Source organism: Emydura macquarii, unplaced genomic scaffold (assembly GCF_026122565.2).
Source record: "Emydura macquarii macquarii isolate MOO-44397 ecotype Brisbane River unplaced genomic scaffold, CSIRO-AGI_Emac_v2 contig_2205, whole genome shotgun sequence".
Classification (NCBI taxonomy): domain Eukaryota; kingdom Metazoa; phylum Chordata; order Testudines; family Chelidae; genus Emydura; species Emydura macquarii.
The window spans coordinates 37,793,520-37,813,320 of record NW_027132342.1 but is presented as its reverse complement, the minus strand read 5'-3'; the positions used below and the strand labels follow the sequence as shown (position 1 = coordinate 37,813,320).

The 19,801-nt window shown below is 39.2% G+C and overlaps 1 protein-coding gene across 3 annotated transcripts in view; it reads right to left on the bottom strand.

The window, feature by feature from the left end:
- Window positions 1–672: 672 nt before the first annotated feature.
- OSBPL8 (oxysterol binding protein like 8) overlaps window positions 673–19,801 on the bottom strand; it is a 182,920-nt gene continuing 163,791 nt past the window's right edge. For all 3 annotated transcript variants that reach the window (XM_067559909.1, XM_067559911.1, XM_067559910.1), the window contains 10 exons: window positions 18,434–18,530; window positions 17,742–17,840; window positions 16,010–16,107; window positions 15,212–15,301; window positions 8,513–8,649; window positions 7,897–8,082; window positions 6,279–6,366; window positions 5,762–5,867; window positions 4,997–5,102; window positions 673–2,570 (listed from right to left, as the gene is read on the bottom strand). In XM_067559909.1, coding sequence (XP_067416010.1) covers window positions 2,435–2,570; window positions 4,997–5,102; window positions 5,762–5,867; window positions 6,279–6,366; window positions 7,897–8,082; window positions 8,513–8,649; window positions 15,212–15,301; window positions 16,010–16,107; window positions 17,742–17,840; window positions 18,434–18,530 — 1,143 coding nt within the window. In that variant the 3' untranslated portion in view covers window positions 673–2,434. The remainder of the gene's footprint in view (window positions 2,571–4,996; window positions 5,103–5,761; window positions 5,868–6,278; window positions 6,367–7,896; window positions 8,083–8,512; window positions 8,650–15,211; window positions 15,302–16,009; window positions 16,108–17,741; window positions 17,841–18,433; window positions 18,531–19,801) is intronic.

Genomic DNA, 19,801 nt, shown 5'->3' with positions numbered 1-19,801 from the left:
GTAAGTTATTACCAAATGTGAGGTTCAACACATAAAAACTGTAGGAATAGCTCAGGAATCTAATATTACTGCCCAAATTCTTGGTGTAATGCTAGTTAGCTTTCACATTTGCTTATATATTACCATATATCCCTGTCATGTATACCACAAATATATAAGTTTACCAGCTACACTCCGTGTCTTGGAACAGATCTTCATGAGAAAATAAATCTCTCTATGTGAGTGGCATAATGACAACCTCTATTGAATAATGGCAATATCAAATCAGTATTACCATATTTTAGTTTCATCTTTTAACCTACCCTTTATGTTATATCTGCTAACCTTGTATATACAGCTGCCATCTTTAGTTTCTGCTAGGGACTTATTGTGTTGAACTACTTCCTCTTTGCAGTAAAGGCCTTTCTATATTTTAAAAATGTAATCACAAGATATAACATGGTAGTATCCCTACCAAGTTACAAGAATTTGGTTATGCGTGTGTACACAAGACCAGTCTATATTACAGTCATGTTAAAGAATTATGCTGTAGAGAATGGTTGAAGAGAAAATTACATGATAACAAAGGGGATGGGGAATTACCAAATTTAAGCAGGATGCTTAAAGAGTACAATTTGTCTTGTGTGGGGCCAAAAAGGGAGAGGGGAAAAAGATAGGAAGGAAGGAAAACAGTATGTTAGGGACACAGGACAATAAAAGCTGGTCAGACAAAGCACAAATCTAACTAAATTTTGCTTGCATTAACATTGGCTGAGACTGGTTGAGCACAGGACTCTCAGCCCAAGGGAGTTTGCTTCCTCCTTTGCATCCTCCCATCATGGCCTGTTCTAGGGGCTGGAGAGGCCCACAGTGTAACCCTAGACAGCCCAGGGCCCTGTTTAAGTTAGGTCATCCCTGAGAGGCTGCCGCATGAGCTACAGCATTACCCAGAATCTCTGCAGTGCAGCGACCCTGCCCTGTACATGTCAGGACTTGAGAGCGGCTTCTTGGAAAACAGCCTTATGACTGTCTTCCACAGTATCTACACCAGGGAAGGCCTCCCCCATCTAGAACTTGGGATTCTAGAGAGCTCCTTTTACCTCATGTAAATCGGTCAAAATGGGGATGAGGATCTCACCCTGTAAATGCTGGTATCTAATTTAATTTAATTTTGCTTAAAAAATGAGTTGTATTCAAATATATCAATTAAACCACAGCCATGTTAGAATAAAAGTCACATTTAAAATCAACTTCCATGTTATTAGTTTATACAATTGTGGAATAAGGGATGAGTTCCAGTGTGTATATACTGCAATAGGGAGGACTTAAATGAAGGTTTAGAGCTTCATCTTGCTCTTAGACCAGCTAAGATTTGTTGCTGTTTATCTTATAAAATTAGCAATGGAAATTTAACAGCAGTATTGAACTCTTAGTTCTAAACGGTCTTTCACTCTGGAGCTTAAAATCAAGCCCTTCACACTAAACACAGCTTTGCAGGTTAATATTTTTTTCTGCATTACTGAAACATCAAATAAAGCATCTAACAGCAGTAGTCTTCATCGTCTGCAACTTACTGAAAGTACCCACGCAATTTAATTCAAGTTCAGTAAACTGAGAAAAATTTAACAGCAAAGTTATAAATCCCGAACATATGGTTTCACAATGGAAATGTTGATGGACCATTAACTTAGTAGTCTGGATATTGTATAGTTGTACAATTAATTATGTGTACAACGTAAGAATGTTTTTATAAAGGGTTTGAAATGGCCAACCATGAAAATCTAGTGGTTTGTATATCACCACCACACCCTAGAGTTAAAATACTGCCATATATTTAGAAAAACCTCTTATCAAACCAGGGCATTAAACCACAAAAATTTCAGGTGAAGCCTTAAACTCTGTACGGAGTAAATTCATATTACATATGGTGCTTACTAATGTATTTGTTTTGTTTGATCTTACACATTTTTCTCCATACTTTTAATGAAACAGTAAACCTGGTTACTTCAAAAGTTATTCTGTTACAAAATGGTAAATGTAAGTGTTATGAGGTCTGTTCTTTTCTCAATTCATCTTCATCAACAGAAATTACATGTCTCCATTGAGAGGAGAACAGATTTATGAATTTTGAGTTTGACATTTCCTGTACTGAATTTTTTTTGTCAGTACAGCCTATGAGATATTATAGATACAAAGCTATTGTCATGTCTGTGTGAGGAAAACACGAAGAGCGAGAGTGTACTGGCACTTACTCATTTCCCACTTCAACTGGCTAAGCAGGAACACGACAGATCTTGATCCATGTACGCGTAAAGATTTGAGGCAAAGTTCCTTAAGTTTTAACTACAGGGCTCTTTTAGATAATATTGCATCATTTAAAGTCCAAAGCAACTTAAAATATGGTCCCAATAAATATATGAGCCTTCCAGTTCAGAGAATCTTTTGTTTAGACCTTCTATTTGAACAAGAAATTGATGATAAGTTGCAGCAAAACCATGAGAAAAATAAAGACATAGTGCTTAAACTGCAAGAAATTGTTTTCCAGGGATGGTGAATTAGAAGTAACACGGTTCCGTAGAGCCATAATGTCCCTATAAAATATAAAAAGAAAGTCTCTTAAGTGGACATCCAGATGATTTAAACAGTTTCTTACGTTAGCTGTCTTCTGTTAGGAACACCATAAAATATCAAGAGGCTATTTTCTGTCCACTTTTGAAGAAAAGGTTAATTGATGTAATTCTACTGGGCTTTTAGATACACTATAATAAAGACCCCAACTCAACAAAACAAAAATATAAAAGACCTCAAATGAGAAGTAAAAGGGCAGGAAACTAATATTTCTCATCTCAAACACCTCATATTTGTTGAAGGTTTGGAGTCTTCAGGTAGGAGTATAGAAAAGCATAAGCATAATCAAGAATTACATTTTCCTTCATGTTCACTTGATACTAGGCAACACATTCTCTGCAGTTAAACAATGCAAACCCTGTTCTGTAATTGGCTATTGAGGTTAGCGAAGAAAAAGAACGTCAATCTCAAAGTAATGCATACACGAATATTTGAAAAGCACAACTGTTTAAATCCCAAGATCCACAAACCAGTTTGTAACTTTATGTTGATGTACAACATATTTCAAAACACCCGCATATCGTAACTGAAATTCAACTGAAAATAAGTAATTCCAGTACCAATATGCAGCTGTATAGCGTGAAGGCAGTTAAAATCAGGTTAATTCTAAAATTTCTGTTTCCTTCATTTATTTCACATCCTACAATTTCTAATCATAGTACCTACCTTTCTTTTAAAATAGGGTTGGCTGAACTGTATTTAATGCAACATAAAAAAAATCTGTGGAATTTCTCTTTTGCAGCCAAGAAACACATTATATATAAAGGGGTGTTTATAATTTATGAATAGAGGTAAATTTTAATGTTTAAAATTTAAAAAAAAGCCTTGGAACTAGGACCAATAGAAATAATGAAACTGTTCCCTTGATTTAGCAGAAAATTTGAAAAAAAAAATGGAAATTCAAGTAAATTTCTTCAACATACGTGACAATTCTAGATTACTTTTGTGTAGTAAGTAGGGTTGCCAACCCTCCAGGATTGTTCTGGAGTCTTCAGGAATTAATCTTTAATTAAAGATTATGTCATGTGATGAAACCTCCAGGAATACGTCTAACCAAAATTGGCAATCCTAGTAGTAAGTTATCTGATGAGTAGCTTTAAAGAAATGACTATTTCAGTTTGTTATTTTTTATTATTGTTATTGTTCTTTAAACTCCTCCCCCTCCTTTCATTCCCACTTAATTTAATAGCCATCTCCATATCATCTCTTCCCATGGTCTGAGTAAATGTCAAATCCCCAGAAATCTTCTGCCTTCCCTTTCCTGCAATAGTTATTTTGAAGTCCAACAAGTAAATAAAACACAATATTTGTTTGGACATTTAGGACCCAATCCTGCAATGAGAGGCATACAGTTGGGCTCCTGAGCCAATGCAGAGCCCCAGTGATTTCAGTGCTCCATTTGCATGGATCTCATTGCAAGGTCAGGGTCTTAATTATTTGTATCTTTTCAAGAAATTCCACAGCAAGAAGGCTGCAAGTGTCAAATAAATCAAACTACACTGGCCAGTACTCTATCTTAACTATTTCACTACTGGTTATTTTTGTAAACATAGTGGCATTTCAATTGTCATCCTTATTTCATAGTTAATATGCTAATGATAAGAATTAGGCAAAATCCCTCTGCAAGTATCATGAAAACAACACTTCATTGGTTCACAAATGGAATGGATAGAAACTTAAAAAAAAAAAATTCTTCAGAAAACAGTGAAAAATCCACAGAGACCCAATATTTTTGCTATATATATGGAATTCCTATGATCTTTATTTCCAGTAAACCTCCTTGTAATTTGACAACCATACAGTGGAGCTGATCTGCATTAAATTACTGTATCTACCCAGTTCTATCTTCGAGTGATTGCTCATATCCATTCCAGTATAGGTGTGTGCACGTCCCGTGCACAGATTCCCAGAACTTTTTTCCCTTAGCTAGCTCCGTAGGGTCGGCTCCGGTGCCCCCGGAGTACCGCGCTCATGCCGTGGTACATAGGGCGCAGCCAACCCTGCGGCCCCTTAGTCCCTTCTTTCTGCCGACTCCGACAGTGGGGACGGAGGGTGGGTTTGGAATGGATATGAGCAACACATCTCGAAGAACAACAGTTACTGGTAAGTAACCCTATTTTTCTGAGTCAGAGATGAAGTAATTAGGCTTGTTAGAACAGCAATATTATTTTCTTTTAATTACTCCAGAATACATTATATAAAGCATAATTAATGACAACAAGAATAATAAATGTCCATTTTTTAACAGAAGGCTCTGATGTGATGTATTTATTTTTAAACCAGTCAGTGAAGTGAAAACTAAATAAAAACAGTCTATATTCCTAGCTTATTTTAAAACAGAACAAGTCTGATATGCTCAAATATATTTTAAAGTATTATCTAATAGTACCTCTTAATGTCTTCTTGTGTTTCCTTTATAGATTCAATGGCACTTTGTAATTCACCAAGGTCTGTCCCCTTTTTTCTTATTCTTGTATTATATGTCAGTAGTTGTGCTATGAAGATGAGACAGACGAATGGGTTACAATCTGTTAGAATGACTAATTTATCCAAAACTAAACTCCTTTAATCCTATGATAAAACTATTTACAAAACACAATTAGGTGAAATTCTCTAATTTGAGGCCCTGCTGAAAATTTTGTTCCAGTCACTTATATCACAGAGAGCCCACAACTGAAGTGTTTAATCTTTTTAAGATGAGTGTTTTCAGATTATAAACAACGCCAACAATTTACACACATTTCATTCTTACATAAACCCACTGAGATATATATTTAAATAGTTGCTTTCTTAAAATAGACTAATTCTATTCTTTACAAGTGAACGCACACAGTAATTGTACCATAAATACTAACTATATAAAGTAGTAAAGCCTACTTATATTACAACCCTATTAATGTAGGAAAGTTTCAGATATCTCACTACTAATACCAAGGCCCATCCGCTTTTCCTGTGCTATGCATTTTTCCTCTTTCTATAAAGACACATAGTGATGCACTAGTACTGTAATTTACATTCCAATAGTTATTTTATCCACAAATATCTTGGGATTATAAAGGATAGGAAAGTAAATGCATGACTGTACTGTAACAATGCTCAGCCTAACTGAACAGAAAAACAATGAAATTTGGTGAACAGATGCAGCTTATCCTACCTTCACTACCAGAGGAGTCCTGGTTATCAGGTTCTGGGGAAGAGAATCCACACTCTCCTTTCTTCGGCTGACTGGTTGGCTTTCGTTTTATTTTTGGAACAGTAACCTGTAATTCACACACTTAATACTTATTTGAAAAGAATCAAACATTCTGGTGAAAAAGCTCGTTTTATTATAGCAATGGTTGCATGTTACATACAACAAAAGAAACATGAGTTGATGTTTGAAAATGATATCTAGGTTTTGGAAGTTTACATTAGATTAATTAAAACAAGTGTGGATATTTTTTAAAGTGGAATTAAGGTAATGTAGCTTTCCACACCTATCCAGTGATTTCAGTTTTCCTGCTTAGCAAACAGCAGGCAAGTGAGAGGCTAGCAGCTGACTGAACTACAGCTTTGTAGGACATGGGTGGAGAACCAAGCCAATGCTTTGGTGAATTCTAGATTTATAACTTGACATTTGCCAGTGACTGGCTTTGCTGTTTACTGAGAACAATTACAAAGCCAGAACATACCATTGGTGTTCGATGCCTGACTTTGGTTTGGATGGCACCATCTTTTTCAAACTGTATCATATCATTCAGTGGATCCCACGGTCTGGTTCTACACAGAAACAAAATGAACAATGTGTTATTGGGTAACAATTTTCCTGTTAAGTTGACGAAAGCTTTCAAGCAAATATTTGAAGTGAAAGGTGCCAGTATGACACCCAAAAGATTTAGAACTTCCCACGAGATAAGTATAGAAAAGGCGTAAGTGATGCAAACTTCCTGCCATTACCCTGCTGATGTGCCTCAGTCCTGTCTTGGAAAGACTATTCACCCAAAAATGAGATGATCGCTCAGTCTCTATTACTTTGGCACAGAATTCATGTCTCCTGAAGATTTCTTTGCTTCTCTGCAAAAAAATTAACTTTCGGACAAGGAAGCAAAGGCAGTCAAGACCGCAAGAGCAGTCACACGCCCCTCCCCAGAAGTGCAGGCGCATCATTTCGGGGGGGCCCGGAGCAGCCAGCAGAAAAGTAAATCACTGGGCTCAGCTGCTAGTCCTAGCTGGGCTGCAAAGAGCAACTGGGGCTGGGTCAGACCCATCTCCAGAAACCTCTCCCGGCTGCAGGAAGCACTGCTCCACTAACTCTCACTTCCTGCCCCCATTGCTCCTCAGCCACAGGGGTCAGCAGTCACTTTATAGGGAGTTGCTCCTCTGTTCACCCAACACTCATACATCCAGAGCCCCCCCAGCACCCAGACCCCCCACCAAGCCCCATACCCTTCCCTGCATCCAGAACTCCACCCCTGCACCCAGACTACCCCACAATGAGCCTACCTGCACTTGAAACCCCCCTCCCCTCAAGTCCCACCTGTCCAGCACCTGGACCACCTCAACGAGCCCCCAAGCACCCAGACCCTCACCCCTCCAAGCCCCACTCCCTCAGCACCTGTTTAATCCCCTCTACCCAGCCCTGTCGCCCACACCCAGACTTCCCCCTGCTGAAGCCCCATTGCCCCTGCACACAGAACCCCCCCAACAAGCCTCTGTGCATCCAGATCCCCCCCTCACATACACGCCATCAGTTCATTCTGGGAAAATCCAGACAGCTATTTCACATTGCCTAGGAAGGCTACTGTCCAAAGAACAACCCCACAGAACGCAACCAGCAACAAGTGGGTCAATGCATTCTAGGATGTCATATTGCATAGAAAACTAGGAAGATGACACCAGCCAAACTGATCAGACAGGCATAGTTAGTGGTTCCCATCCACTTGTCAAAAAAGCATGCTGAACTAGTTACAAGAAGAAAAACCATGAGACAATCTGCCCCTCTATTAGTGGCAAATTACTACTATATGCTACAATTACTTGTCCGAGCATCAGCCATGTCTTCTGTAGACACTAACCAAATCTATTACCAACCCCATGCAATTTTACACATTCAGTTTAATGTTGTAGCGTGGATATGGCTTTAGGTGAAGAGAGATTTAAGACTACTCAATACCACTTGGACAAGTGACTACTCATCCACACTTTCATGTTCTTTCAATCCTGAAACTATAAAACAAGTTCACTTTATGTAAAAACTCTTTTAAATATGTAATGAGTAGTTTAAGCTGTAAACAAAACTCCACCACTCACTCTGCATATTTGTAGTGCCATTCTCCTGTGACTGAATCCAGTTCAAACAGTTTGCAGGCCCACTCTTCACCCTTCAGCTTCCTCTCTTTGGCAGCCTTTCTCTGCGCATCCTCCAGAACACATTTCTCATGAGTAGCTTCTGTCTGATCTTTGTTGTTTATAGCTCGAGTCACCTGTTGCCAAAGTCTAGCAAATTAATGTAATAAGTTTGGAAGAATGAAAATCAGGGTGACAGAATTAACTGCAGATATTGCTTTGACACAGGTAAAATGAGATTCATGATCATTTTATAAAGTTACCATTTACTGAATTATTGTGTTTCTCAGTTTTATTTTGTTCAAGTTTTCTTACATTGGAATGTCGTTTAAGCTTGCATATAAAGGTGTTATTTCTCTCCATTTTACAAACTGAGAACCTGAGGCACAGAGAATGACGTGTTCAGGTTCACAAAAATAAGTTTCAAGATAATCAGAATTAAAACCCAGATCAGCATCTCAAAATCCTATGCTTTAACCAGTAGACCATGCAGTCTTCCATATTTTATTTGGAAAATAGCATATATACTCTCCTTTATGTAATTAACCAAAAGAACAGAACTAATAGTTCATGAACTTACTTCTCTGATTCAGAGTCATCTTGCTCATCAAATTTCACTGTGTATCTTGTTAATCTGCGCTGCCTGATTTCAGATGTTGGATTCCAGAAGATCTCTGAAATATCTGTCTTTTTGTCGCTAATAAAAATTTCACTGTCCTGTAATGTTTAACATTTTTAATTACTTTAGTTATAAATACAGTAGCCTTAAACAAAGCTAGTGAGAACAAATCTGAGGAAGAGTCCCTCTATACAGCACTTTTTGCAACTGAAGACGTTGTTATTCCTTTTTGACACACCTTCCTGGGAATGCTCAAAAGTCATAGTTCAAAAACAGATTTCCTTGCCTTTGCTACTATCACTAACTTAGATATTAAATATGTGAGGCTAGTCATTTTCAGTCTGGTTTTGATGCACTACACAGCACAATGCTGCAGTATATTTCATTGCCACATTTCTTGTTAAACTTTTGATTGGAAAATAAAAGTTTATGGAACCATTTTTAATATTCTTAAATTACATAAAAGCTCATTCCTATAAAAAGCTACATTTGGGGATAAATGTGACCTGACAGGACTATTTAAATTTCAAAAAAACTATTTCATAGACTTTGTAGTAATAGATCTTTCCCATTTCTGCTTATAAATATGAGTATTTAAAGTATTTGATTGTTACCAAAGAAGTGGTGAGGAATGAGGCTAATTTGTACAGGTCATGTTCTCAATCTCACTAGCAGAAGCATAAAGAGTTCTTGAAATCATAGGCAGTAGTTGTGATATGGTGGAAAGGACTATAACGTCCATGCAATCTCAAGCAGGGGGACTGTCGTGATTAGCTTGATGAATCCAGATTGTCTCAATTCAAATACAGAGAGTAGAATGTTTAGAGCTATGAGAGTTTTTGCTTTAAAATCTATTTATTGGAAGACTGTGCAGATTCAGACCAGATTGTCTACATTCTTCAGAGCTGATTTGTGTCAGGATAATGCAAAATCTCAGCATACATTTTGGCCTATGTTATTTTCTGAGCTTCTGAGGGAACTTTGATTATGATTCAAGCAGGTAAACTGAGGTACAAGGGATATTCATAAAAAAAAATACAGGTATTTCCCTTATTCTGCACAGTGTAGACCTGAGTTTATCTAATTATTCATAGACCTGCTATGAGAAAATGGAGTGGAGTTAAGTTCTGCTCAGCGTTATTTGTTTCAGATGAGTTTGAGAGTGTTTTTATATCATTATGGAAGGTTAGATTATTTTTGTGTATGTTAAATTTTGTATTTTAGAGAAGCTAGAACATTATAATTAAAAATAAGTAGTCTGAGCATGTTACTTTGTATAAAGTTTTAGTTAACAATTAAAAATAACAATGGGTAATAATACTGAAGAGCATTGCAATACACAAAAATCCTATGTATGCAATCTCCTTCTTTTCAACCACCTAGACCAAGCAATCTTTTGTAATGAATTGTTTGAAAAAAGTGTGTAGTATTTAAAAAAAAAAAAAAAAAAAAAAAAAAAAAAACCCCTCTTAAAATACTAGAAATCTTTTGTCATATTCTTGACATTAAATGAAGATCGTGACTTTTACCCTTCAAGATCTAAATAAGAGATCTGAAAAAGTTTCATATTAGGTCTTAGCAATACAAAGATTATTGTACTACAATTTAGTATTTTAAAAATCTAGTATATTTCACAATATTTATGCTCTTCACTTTTTGTATTTTGATTGGTGAGACTAAAAATCTTGTCATGATCTGGTAGTAATTCATTAGCATAATGTTGCTGTGTTCCCTACACAAAAGAGGAATATTTTAAATCCCCACCTACCGCTCAAAAAACTGTTTTCATTCAGTTTTAAAATAATGAAAATATTGTGTGTATTAATTTTTGAAGCCTATAACACACAAATAAAAAACCCCACTAATCCTAAAATGTAGGTTTAAGCTATCTGGCAAGGCCAAGTGATAGATCCTGTGCTCCTTTAAGATTAAGCCTTATACTGTATAACAGGTAGTTAATCAATTTTGGTTGCATATCTAAAAGAAAAAGACGGTTGTTTACCTGTAGTAAACTGTTGTTCTTTGAGATGTGTTGCTAATGTCCATTCCATTCTAGGTATGTGCATGCCCACTTGCATGGTTACCAGAATTATTTTGCCCTTAGCAGTATCTATAGGGCCAGCTCTGATGCCCTCTGGAGCCATGTGCTTATGCTGCGGTATATGAGGCATCGCCAGCCCTGCGCTTCCTCAATTCTTTCTTGCCATCAACGCCGATGACAGGGATGGAAGGCGGGTCATGGAATGGACATGAGCAACACATCTCGAAGAACAAGAGTTACTACAGGTAAGCAACCATCTTTTCTTCTTTGAGTGCTTGCTCATGTCAATTCCATTCTAGGTGACTCACTGGCAGTATCATTGGAGGTGGGCTTGGAGTTCACGGATGTGCCGTCTGCAACATTGCCCTCTCGAAGCTGGTGTCATCTCGAGCCTGCTGAACTAGAGCGTAGTGGGACGTGAAGGTACGTACCAATGACCAGGTAGCCACTTTACAAATATCTTGTGTTGAAACTTATGTCAGGAAGGCTGCCGCTGAGGCTTGTGTGCTGGTGGAGTAAGCTGTGACAGCCTCTGGTGGAGTTAAATTCACCTGCACGTAGCATAGCCTAATACAGGATATTATCCATGAGGAGATACTTTGGGAGCAAACAGGTAGCCCTTTCATTCTCTCTGCCACTGCAATAAAGAGTTGGGAAGTCCTATGAAAAGGTCTAGTTCTCTCAATATAAAAAGCTAATTGCTGCCTAACGTTGAGCGTGTGACATTCATGCTCCTCACTAGATCTATGTGGTTTAGGATAGAACACCTGCAGGAAAATGTCCTGGTTGTTGTGGAACTAGGACACAACTTTAGGCAGAAAGGCTGAGTGTGGCCATAGCTAGACCGTATCATTACAGAAAATGGCATGTGGTGGTTCTGAGGTGAGTGCCGTTTTTAAGATGCGGCTTGACAAAACCCTCACTGGGATTATTTAGCTGAGGTTAGTCTTGGTCTGAGCAGGGGTTGGACTAGATGACCTCCTGAGGTCCCTTCCAACTCTATGATTCTATGATCTCGGACACTTTACTCACCGAGATGATAGCTATGAAGAAGGCCACCTTCCAGGAGAGGAATGATAAGGGGCAAATCGCTGAAGGCTGAAAGCGGGGATTGGAAGCTGTGACCAGGCTAAGTTTAGGTCCCAGGGAGGTAGAGGGTCAAGGACCTGAAGGAAAAGCCTCTCTAAGCCTTTAAGGAACCTAACCATCATATCATGGGAAAAAACCAAACTCCCTTGCATCGGGGGATAAAAAGCTGAAATAGCTGTGAGGTGAACCTTTATAGAGAAAATTGCTAGTCCCTGCTGTTTAAGGTGCACCAGGTAATCCAGTATCGACTGTACTGAGGTGTGGAGAGGCAGTAACCCTTGATTTAATGCCCAGTCAGAAAATCTTTTCCATCTGGCCAAATAGGAAGCTCTGGTAGAGTGCTTCCTATTGCTCATCAGTACCTTTTGGACCTGAGATGAACACTTCTGTTCTTCTGTATTCAGCCAGTCAGTCTCCATGTCATCAAGTGCACAGATATCAAGTCCAGGTGTAGGAGTTGGCCTCTGTCCTGCGATAGTGAGTCTGGCCAATGTGGTAGCTCCAGCAGGGGGGCCATTGAGAGTTCCAGCAGAGTGCTGAACCAGTGCTGCCTGGGCCATACAGGAGCTACTAGAATCACATCTGTCTTGTCCCTCTTGATTTTTAACAGGACTTTGTGCATCAGCTGTGTCAGAAGAAAAACATACATGAGAGCCCCTGTCCACAAGAGGAGAAAGGTGTTGGATAGTGACCCCTTGTCGAATCTGCGGATGGAGCAAAACTGTTCTCACTTCCTGTTCAGGCTGGACACGAAGAGGTCCAGTTGGGGAACTCCCCACTTCTGGAAAAGCATAGCTGCAGCCTGAGGGTGAAGTGACCATTCATGGGGAGGTAAGAGGGACCTGATAAGCTGGTCCGCCCCGGTGTTCCTGTCCCCTGGTAGGTGGGATGCCATGATATGGACATTGTTCTGAATGGCAAGGTCTCATAGATGCATAGCTTCTTGACAATTCCGATGAGCAGGCTCCGCCTTGCCTGCTGATGTAAAACATCGCAGCAATGTTGTCAGTCAGAACCTGTACCACCTTTCCTTCCATGTAGGGAAGGAATATCTGCCATGCCAGTCTAATCGCCCAGAGCTCTTTCATGTTTATGTAAGGCTGCAATCTGCTTGGGACCAGGTCCCTTGGGTGCCAAGATCCCTATTGATATGAGTGCTCCATCCCAGATCCGAAGTATCGAACATGAGGTCACTGAAAGAGATAGGCCTTTGAAGGGCATGCCCTGCATCACTGATTGTGGGTCAGCCCACCAACTCAGGGATGATAATAGGTATGGAGGTATTCTCACTACTCAGTGCAACTTGTGCCTGCTCGAGGAATAGACTGAAGTTGGCCATGACTGAAATAATCTGAGTGGTAACCGAGTGTGTTGTATGTTGTACATGCAAGCCACCATGAATTGTTTGCAATCGCAAGTTAGAGGGGAGTTCCAGCAACTGTCAGGGACAGAAAGAAGTAACTGAAGGGACACAGGACTGGTGGTGCCTCATATATCGCGGCATGAGCATGCAGCTCCAGAGCCAGCCCTCTGGATATTGCTAAGGGGAAAAGAATTCCGGTAACCGTGCACGTGGACACGCAAACACATAGAATGGAATCGACATGAGCAAGCACTCGAAGAAGAAAGAAAAAATATGTTAAGCTGAAAAAAATTAGATATGAGTTGGTCTAGACAACTGGAGTTTAGAGTTTTAAATAGAGAACCACAAATATTATTTCTTAAATAAAAGATATTGGTATGTGCTAATGTCCTAAAGGACAAGGCTAGAGGAGCATTTGTCCTATAACTAGCTTAGAAGTTTCTGAGATTTCCTTCCCACTCCTCTTCTGTACTTTCCCAAAGACACATTCTTTTGATGTTGCAGAAGAAATCCTTCTAGGAAGTTACAGCCATCAGTCAAGCACTATATTAATGTACAGCTGGCCCACAGGACTTTGGGTAAGTGGGTTTTTTAAGTTATATATAATGGCTTTGCAAATAACTGAAAAAAGTATGTTTTTGGAAAACTGACTACATGCCAGTGTCCCTACTAGCCATCTCTGACAGGGAGACCCCGCCTGGAGCACCCTCCTGCAGCAGGCTGCTGCACAACAGGTGTGCCTGCTTCAGTTTCTCCTTTCAGAGTCCCCAGTAACTCCATGTTAGGCTCCTACTCAGTAATACCCTCCTTGGAGCCAGCTTATTGTCAAGACAGTGTAAACACATAGTCCATTTATCACTCCCAGTCCACATAGTCCTTAAAATCCCAGGACATTTAGTTCCTCAATGCCCCTAGTACCACACTTTGCCACATCTGGCTCTTTTGTCCCTCTACCAGGACAGCCACCCCAGCCCGTCCAGCTGGAGTGCAACCCCATCCTTCCCAGCAGGAACCCCACATCATCCTTAGCAGGAATCATCCCCAGATCATCCTCAGCAGGGAAGCATCCCTCAATCCCCTGATCCATTAGCCCTCTCTGGTCCTCTGGCTCTAGATTTCCAGCATGGAGACATCAGCAGGTAACTTCCTCTGCTCTTTTCTGGATTTTCAGCCCTGACTCTCTGACTTGGGAAGTCAGGGCCTGGGGTTTTTCGCTTTCCTCTGTAGCATGGGGGCACGGGTCACTTGCACACGGGTACATCTCTGTACCTTAAAGTCTTTAAACCATGATTTGAGGACTTCAGTAACTCAGTCTTAGGTTAGGGATCTATTGCAGGAGTGGGTGGGTGAAGTTCTATGGCTTGTGTTGTGCAGGTCAGACTAAGGTCCCTTCTGACCTTAGAGTTTATGAATCTATGAGCCCTCTTGCTGTTCTCCAGCCTACAGCTTTCCCCAGAAACCTCCTACCATCATCTCCTAATCCCAGGCAGCTCTCACCTACCCTTTTCCAGACTGTCACTCGCTCAGGTCTGATCTGCCAGGTCTCTGACTTACCCTGTTTGTCGCAGGCACTCCCCATTTAACCCAACTAAAATGAACTGATGAGTCACAGGTGCAGTGGCGCTCTTAAGTGGCCAGTGTCACCATCTCTACAGCATAGTGGGGTTCTGATAGTAGCATTAGGCAGTAGTGTCTGAGTAGGAGATGTCAAAGCAAAACATGACGTAGCAGGTGTGACTTTAAATTCCCATTCCCCCCACATTTTAGTCCCCTTAGTTTGTGTTATATTATATACTGATACAGATTATGTCTTTGTGTGTCCGATCCTATATGCCACCTATTTTTAATTTTTTTTTTCATGAATATTGTAAATGCACCCTTTTCATCCAGCTCTGGCCTCTTTCATAATTACATAAAGTAACAAAAACAAGAGGTTCATTTAAAAACAGCATTATCTAGATTCCAGAGTCATTCCTGAGAGCTGTATATATACAGTAAGATATCTATTCTCATGATTTGAATCTTCAAAAGTGACAGTGTTTACAGCCAAAATCAAGTAGTTTTATATGTAGGTGAATTTACAACAAATACGAAGGGAGAGTGCTATTTACTTGTCATTATTAGCAAAACAGGCAGAGTTTATTTCATAGACGCATTCACTACTCACCCAGTGGCCCTCCAAAGTAGCCAGAACTTCTTTGCCCAGTTTAATTTTTCCTGATATTTGATTAACACTGTCATTGTTGCCCAAAAATGGCTACAAAACAAAAAGAAAAATGCTAAATTTTTTAGTGAGAAGTTTTGTTAGTGTAAAGTCAAACATTAGGACAAAAACATGTAGTTATGAAATCTCTGGTGTGACAGCCAAAATGACTTTTAAATAGCCTATAGCATAGCTAGCTAATCCAAGGGTTAAAGCTGAGCCCCATGACACCTTGTTCAGTCATCCCATCATTTCTCAAAAGTCATGCTGAAACAGTTTTAACAACATAAGTATTGGTCAAAACACTGGCATCATGATCTGACTGATCTAAACACCTGACTGATCTAAAGAGGGCCAGATGACCCTTGAATTTTACCTAGATCCTTGAATTTTACCTAGACAGAGAGAAAAGATTTTTAGATGTTTAAACTGAAGTGTCATCCTTTGGCCGACTCTAACAGCACTGTATCGGTGTGATGGTGTGCTGTTAAAGTCAAGTCCCAGCAAAGGGCCTAAGTCCTGACTTCGGACCCAGAAGAGTATTCGATCTAATGATCAATGTAGATATTAATGCTGCTGTTCCTTTTAGTACTGTAGTCATGTGTGTCGTGACTAGCTTGATATATAGGATTTAGCATAAAAAACCTACACATTTTCCAAGAAAATCAATACCAACTCTGAAAATCTGAATAGTGACTTGGTAAGAGCTATTAATTTTTCTATTATAATTCCTCTTGTGCCCACATACAAAGCACTCCTAACCTTTAGTTTGAATTCAATTGTTGCACTGTATCCAGTTTTCTCACATGCAATATTGACAGTTCCTCCAAGCTCTAAAGTCATTGTGCCATAAAGAATTCCTGCAGGAAAACAGAACTTGTTTTACATACCACACAAACAGAGTTCCCTTCCAATGCCCATTTGCTTTCTATTGATAACTGAGCAAGACACATACAACTAAGTTCTTGTACAAAAACCTTAAAATGAATGTTTATTGGTTCCAGGTGGAAAAAGAGGTAGCCAAGGGAGCCATTTTAACTTCTCTTTAGGGGATCTTTCCTAATTATAAGTATGTGCAGCCCTTTACTCTGTGGATGCTGGTATATTACACATAGAATATTTTATATATGTTTGTCACAGAAACCACACAAAAGTTCTTCCCTTTCAGCCATGAAATAAGTTTTCACAAATCTCCTGGAAAGAAGTGAGAAGAACATAACTAAGCTTTCCAAAATCCAGCTAAGTGGAGCTAAGTCTGTGTACATTATTCTGCAACAATGCAACTTCTTAAAAAGTAGTGGCAGCATTTATGGCAGTCACTCAGCCAGTCTCTGCTAGAAAATATATGGCTGGATGTATTGGAATAAACAGCAAATTGTGTTAAAATCAGACCCATTTGAATGTGTTTTGTGTGGTTGTTAATTACCTCAGCATCCCAGAGCCTGCCCAAATAGCTTATAAAAAAGCACTCACTTACTTCCTACAGAGTGAATTGACTAGAGGCAAATGGACACTAGCCCACTGTACTCAAATCATATATGCACCCTTGCATATTAGACTTTTTGATATTCACTAATGGAACACCGACATTTTTAAATTCATTGACTGAATGTTAGCCATTCATCCTCAACTATTTTGGGGAGTCTCAAAAGGATCTTTTACTTCCAGGTAAGCAGCTAAACCACCAGTTCAATATTTAAGCTGAAGAATAGCATTCCCCCAGTACTATACTGCAGTATCTTGTGATCACAAGCTCAAGGGCTGGTTTAATAAGTGAAAGAATGAAGTGAAATCTGGTTGAATTAAGACGGTGGGCAAGCACACGAGTACATATGTAGATAAGTATTTGAACAAAAGGCACAAACACGTCAGCCACACCAAGAAGTATAATTTCTTATGTTCCCTGATGACACTAGCTCAAGAAAGAAAAACTAGAAGAGGGTAAAAACAGAATAGTAATTAGGTACCCTTTTAAAAAACTCATTTAAAATATTAAGATCTGCAGGAGGAAGCAATGATGCAGCCTGATTGGCTTGTTCCTTAAAAAAAAAATAGGTCCAAGCCCTTGACTTAATTAATTACTTCTACTGCAATTCTAGGGGGCTTTATATATTTTTGTCATTAAAGTGACATGATTTTCTTCAAAATTTACCACAACAAAAATATAACATTAATTAGGAGTCCCCCCTCCCGCACAAGTGTTCTTGTTCTATTTAACAGACGTCGAAGCACAGAATCAGAGAACAGTCAGTGTTGTGCATGGGAGCCATGATGGGTGAGGTAGTATCTTTTATTGGACCAACTTCTCCCGGTGAGAGAGACAAGCTTTCAAGCCACAGAGAGGTCTGGAAGAACCTGCATACAATAATGTTATGCATGTTCAGACAACTTCACTTTACGGTAGGTTCTCGCTAATTCAAGCTTATCCACAGCTTATGATAACATCTAGTTTTGTAACATTTCCACTTTCTGAATGAGGGGAAAAAAAAACTACCTTTACAATGTGCATATGGCATGGTCATTACATAATCCTCTCCCCTATTTAGGAACATTAGCCGACCTTCTCCATCCAAAATGGCAGATAATGAATTCCCTGAAAGACAAAGAAGTCAAATTACTCTATGTATTTTCAAAGCCCATGGACAACAGGCAGCATTTCCCAATAAGTAAGCAATAGATTAAAAAAACTGGATCATCCTCTGTTGTATTCGTCCTTACTTTGAAGGTTGTATGATGCAGAATAACCCCTTTACAAAATATAGTATCTATACCAAAGCCATTAATAGAGCACTTCTATTTGGAGGAATGAGACTCCAATGGTAAGTAAGTAACTTGATTCTTAACGTTTCGTAAATGATTCTTAAAGTTTTTAAAGCACAGTTTCTCGGTTTAAATAATCCTTAGAATTTTAGGAACTCCTCCCATGCATTTAATAAATACACCTCGTTGCATTTCCAAAACTTTATAGATTCCTTCTGCAATAATACAGTAGAATCTTGTTTAACTGACCCTCCATTCTCTGGCTCTCCATATTTACTGAACCACCAGCCGCCCTGGGCTGACAGCAGAAGCCCCAGCTGCCCATTCTCTGGATATCCAGATTTTTGGTTATCAGATCTGGCCTCAGTACCAGTTAAATCAGATAATCGGGGTTCCACAGTATATAAGAAAGCATAAAGAACTTACCATAGAACTTGGATTTGGCTAGGATACTACCACTAAGGCAAAACCCATCCTTTCGGTTGCTAACATAGAAGGCAGATACTGGGGGGTGATGAGACACCTGTTGAATGCAACAAAGTTGAACACAAGCAGTTGAAGTGTTGCAATAATTCTTGTTCTAATAAGTGAGCTACAGAAAGTACACATCAAAAGCGCACATGATTTAAAATCCAAAGAAAGCCATCTATATGAAAGGCAGTTGTAATTTTCATAGATAGAAGTCAGAAGGTATTTAAAGATATATTCTGATCAAACAAATGAGTCAATATCCTTACTGAATTCAAGGTGTAACTAGAAAACATGAAATGCTAGACTATTAAAAAAATAAGTGTCTCATATATTATCTTCAGGAAATCTTTTTTATAACCACCTATGCCTAGTAAACATACAGAGTACCTTTAAAGACATCAAGTGTCAGCAGAACTTCTTGAATACTTTTCATGTACTTAGCAAGGAATACTTTGTCCCTTGCAACCACCACTACCCTTAAAAAACTAATCTCAAAGCCTGGAGCACATGAATTGTCTCACTAGCTGGAAGCATGCATCTGCTTGGTCCGAGTGTCCTAGTTCCCAGGTTTTCTGCCTCAGCTTGGACCAGAAGAACAATATGCTTGGATTTTACTGTCTCCTCAACCAAGTTCCAGAACTAGCTGCCATTTCATTTTTCAGAAAGAGAAACTAGTACAGGTTACTTAAGTATTGTCTCACTACAGCCCCACTGTAAGAGATGGGTGCATAGCCCCATGGCCAAGGAACTATTTTTGAATAGCAGTAAGGAGTATGTGCACAATTTCTCAGTCCCAACATTCCATAGGTCAAGGGTACAAAAATACCTCTTCTTCTATCCATCCCTTAGTTCCCCTCTGTGCTTTTAGAAACCCTATTTGTGGCTGGGCTCTGAGACAGAGGCTCAACATGCCAGTAATACATTCACAGACAAAATTTACTGTTGATGAATAACCCTTTTTCTCTTCCATGATACTGCCTCAGAGCCCACTTATAGGAGACTAACACTGACTTCCCTGAGATGATGGCCTGAAAAGCACTATTTGAACAATGAGTGAAACTCTGTCCCTCCACCCCCAAAATCAGCATCTGCTCTTGATATAGTGTTCCAGACAGTTTGTAATGCATGTAGCAGCCATTCCCCTGAGTGAATAGACATTCAAACAAAGACATCAAATCGTTTCTTAAATATTGGTTCAGATTCAGCAAGGTACTGAGCCAATATTAAGGAGCCTTGGGACTACTCATATGTTAAGCAAAAATATAAAATACCTTGCCAAATTGGGGCCACTATGACTACTCAGAATATCGTTATCTTATGTTT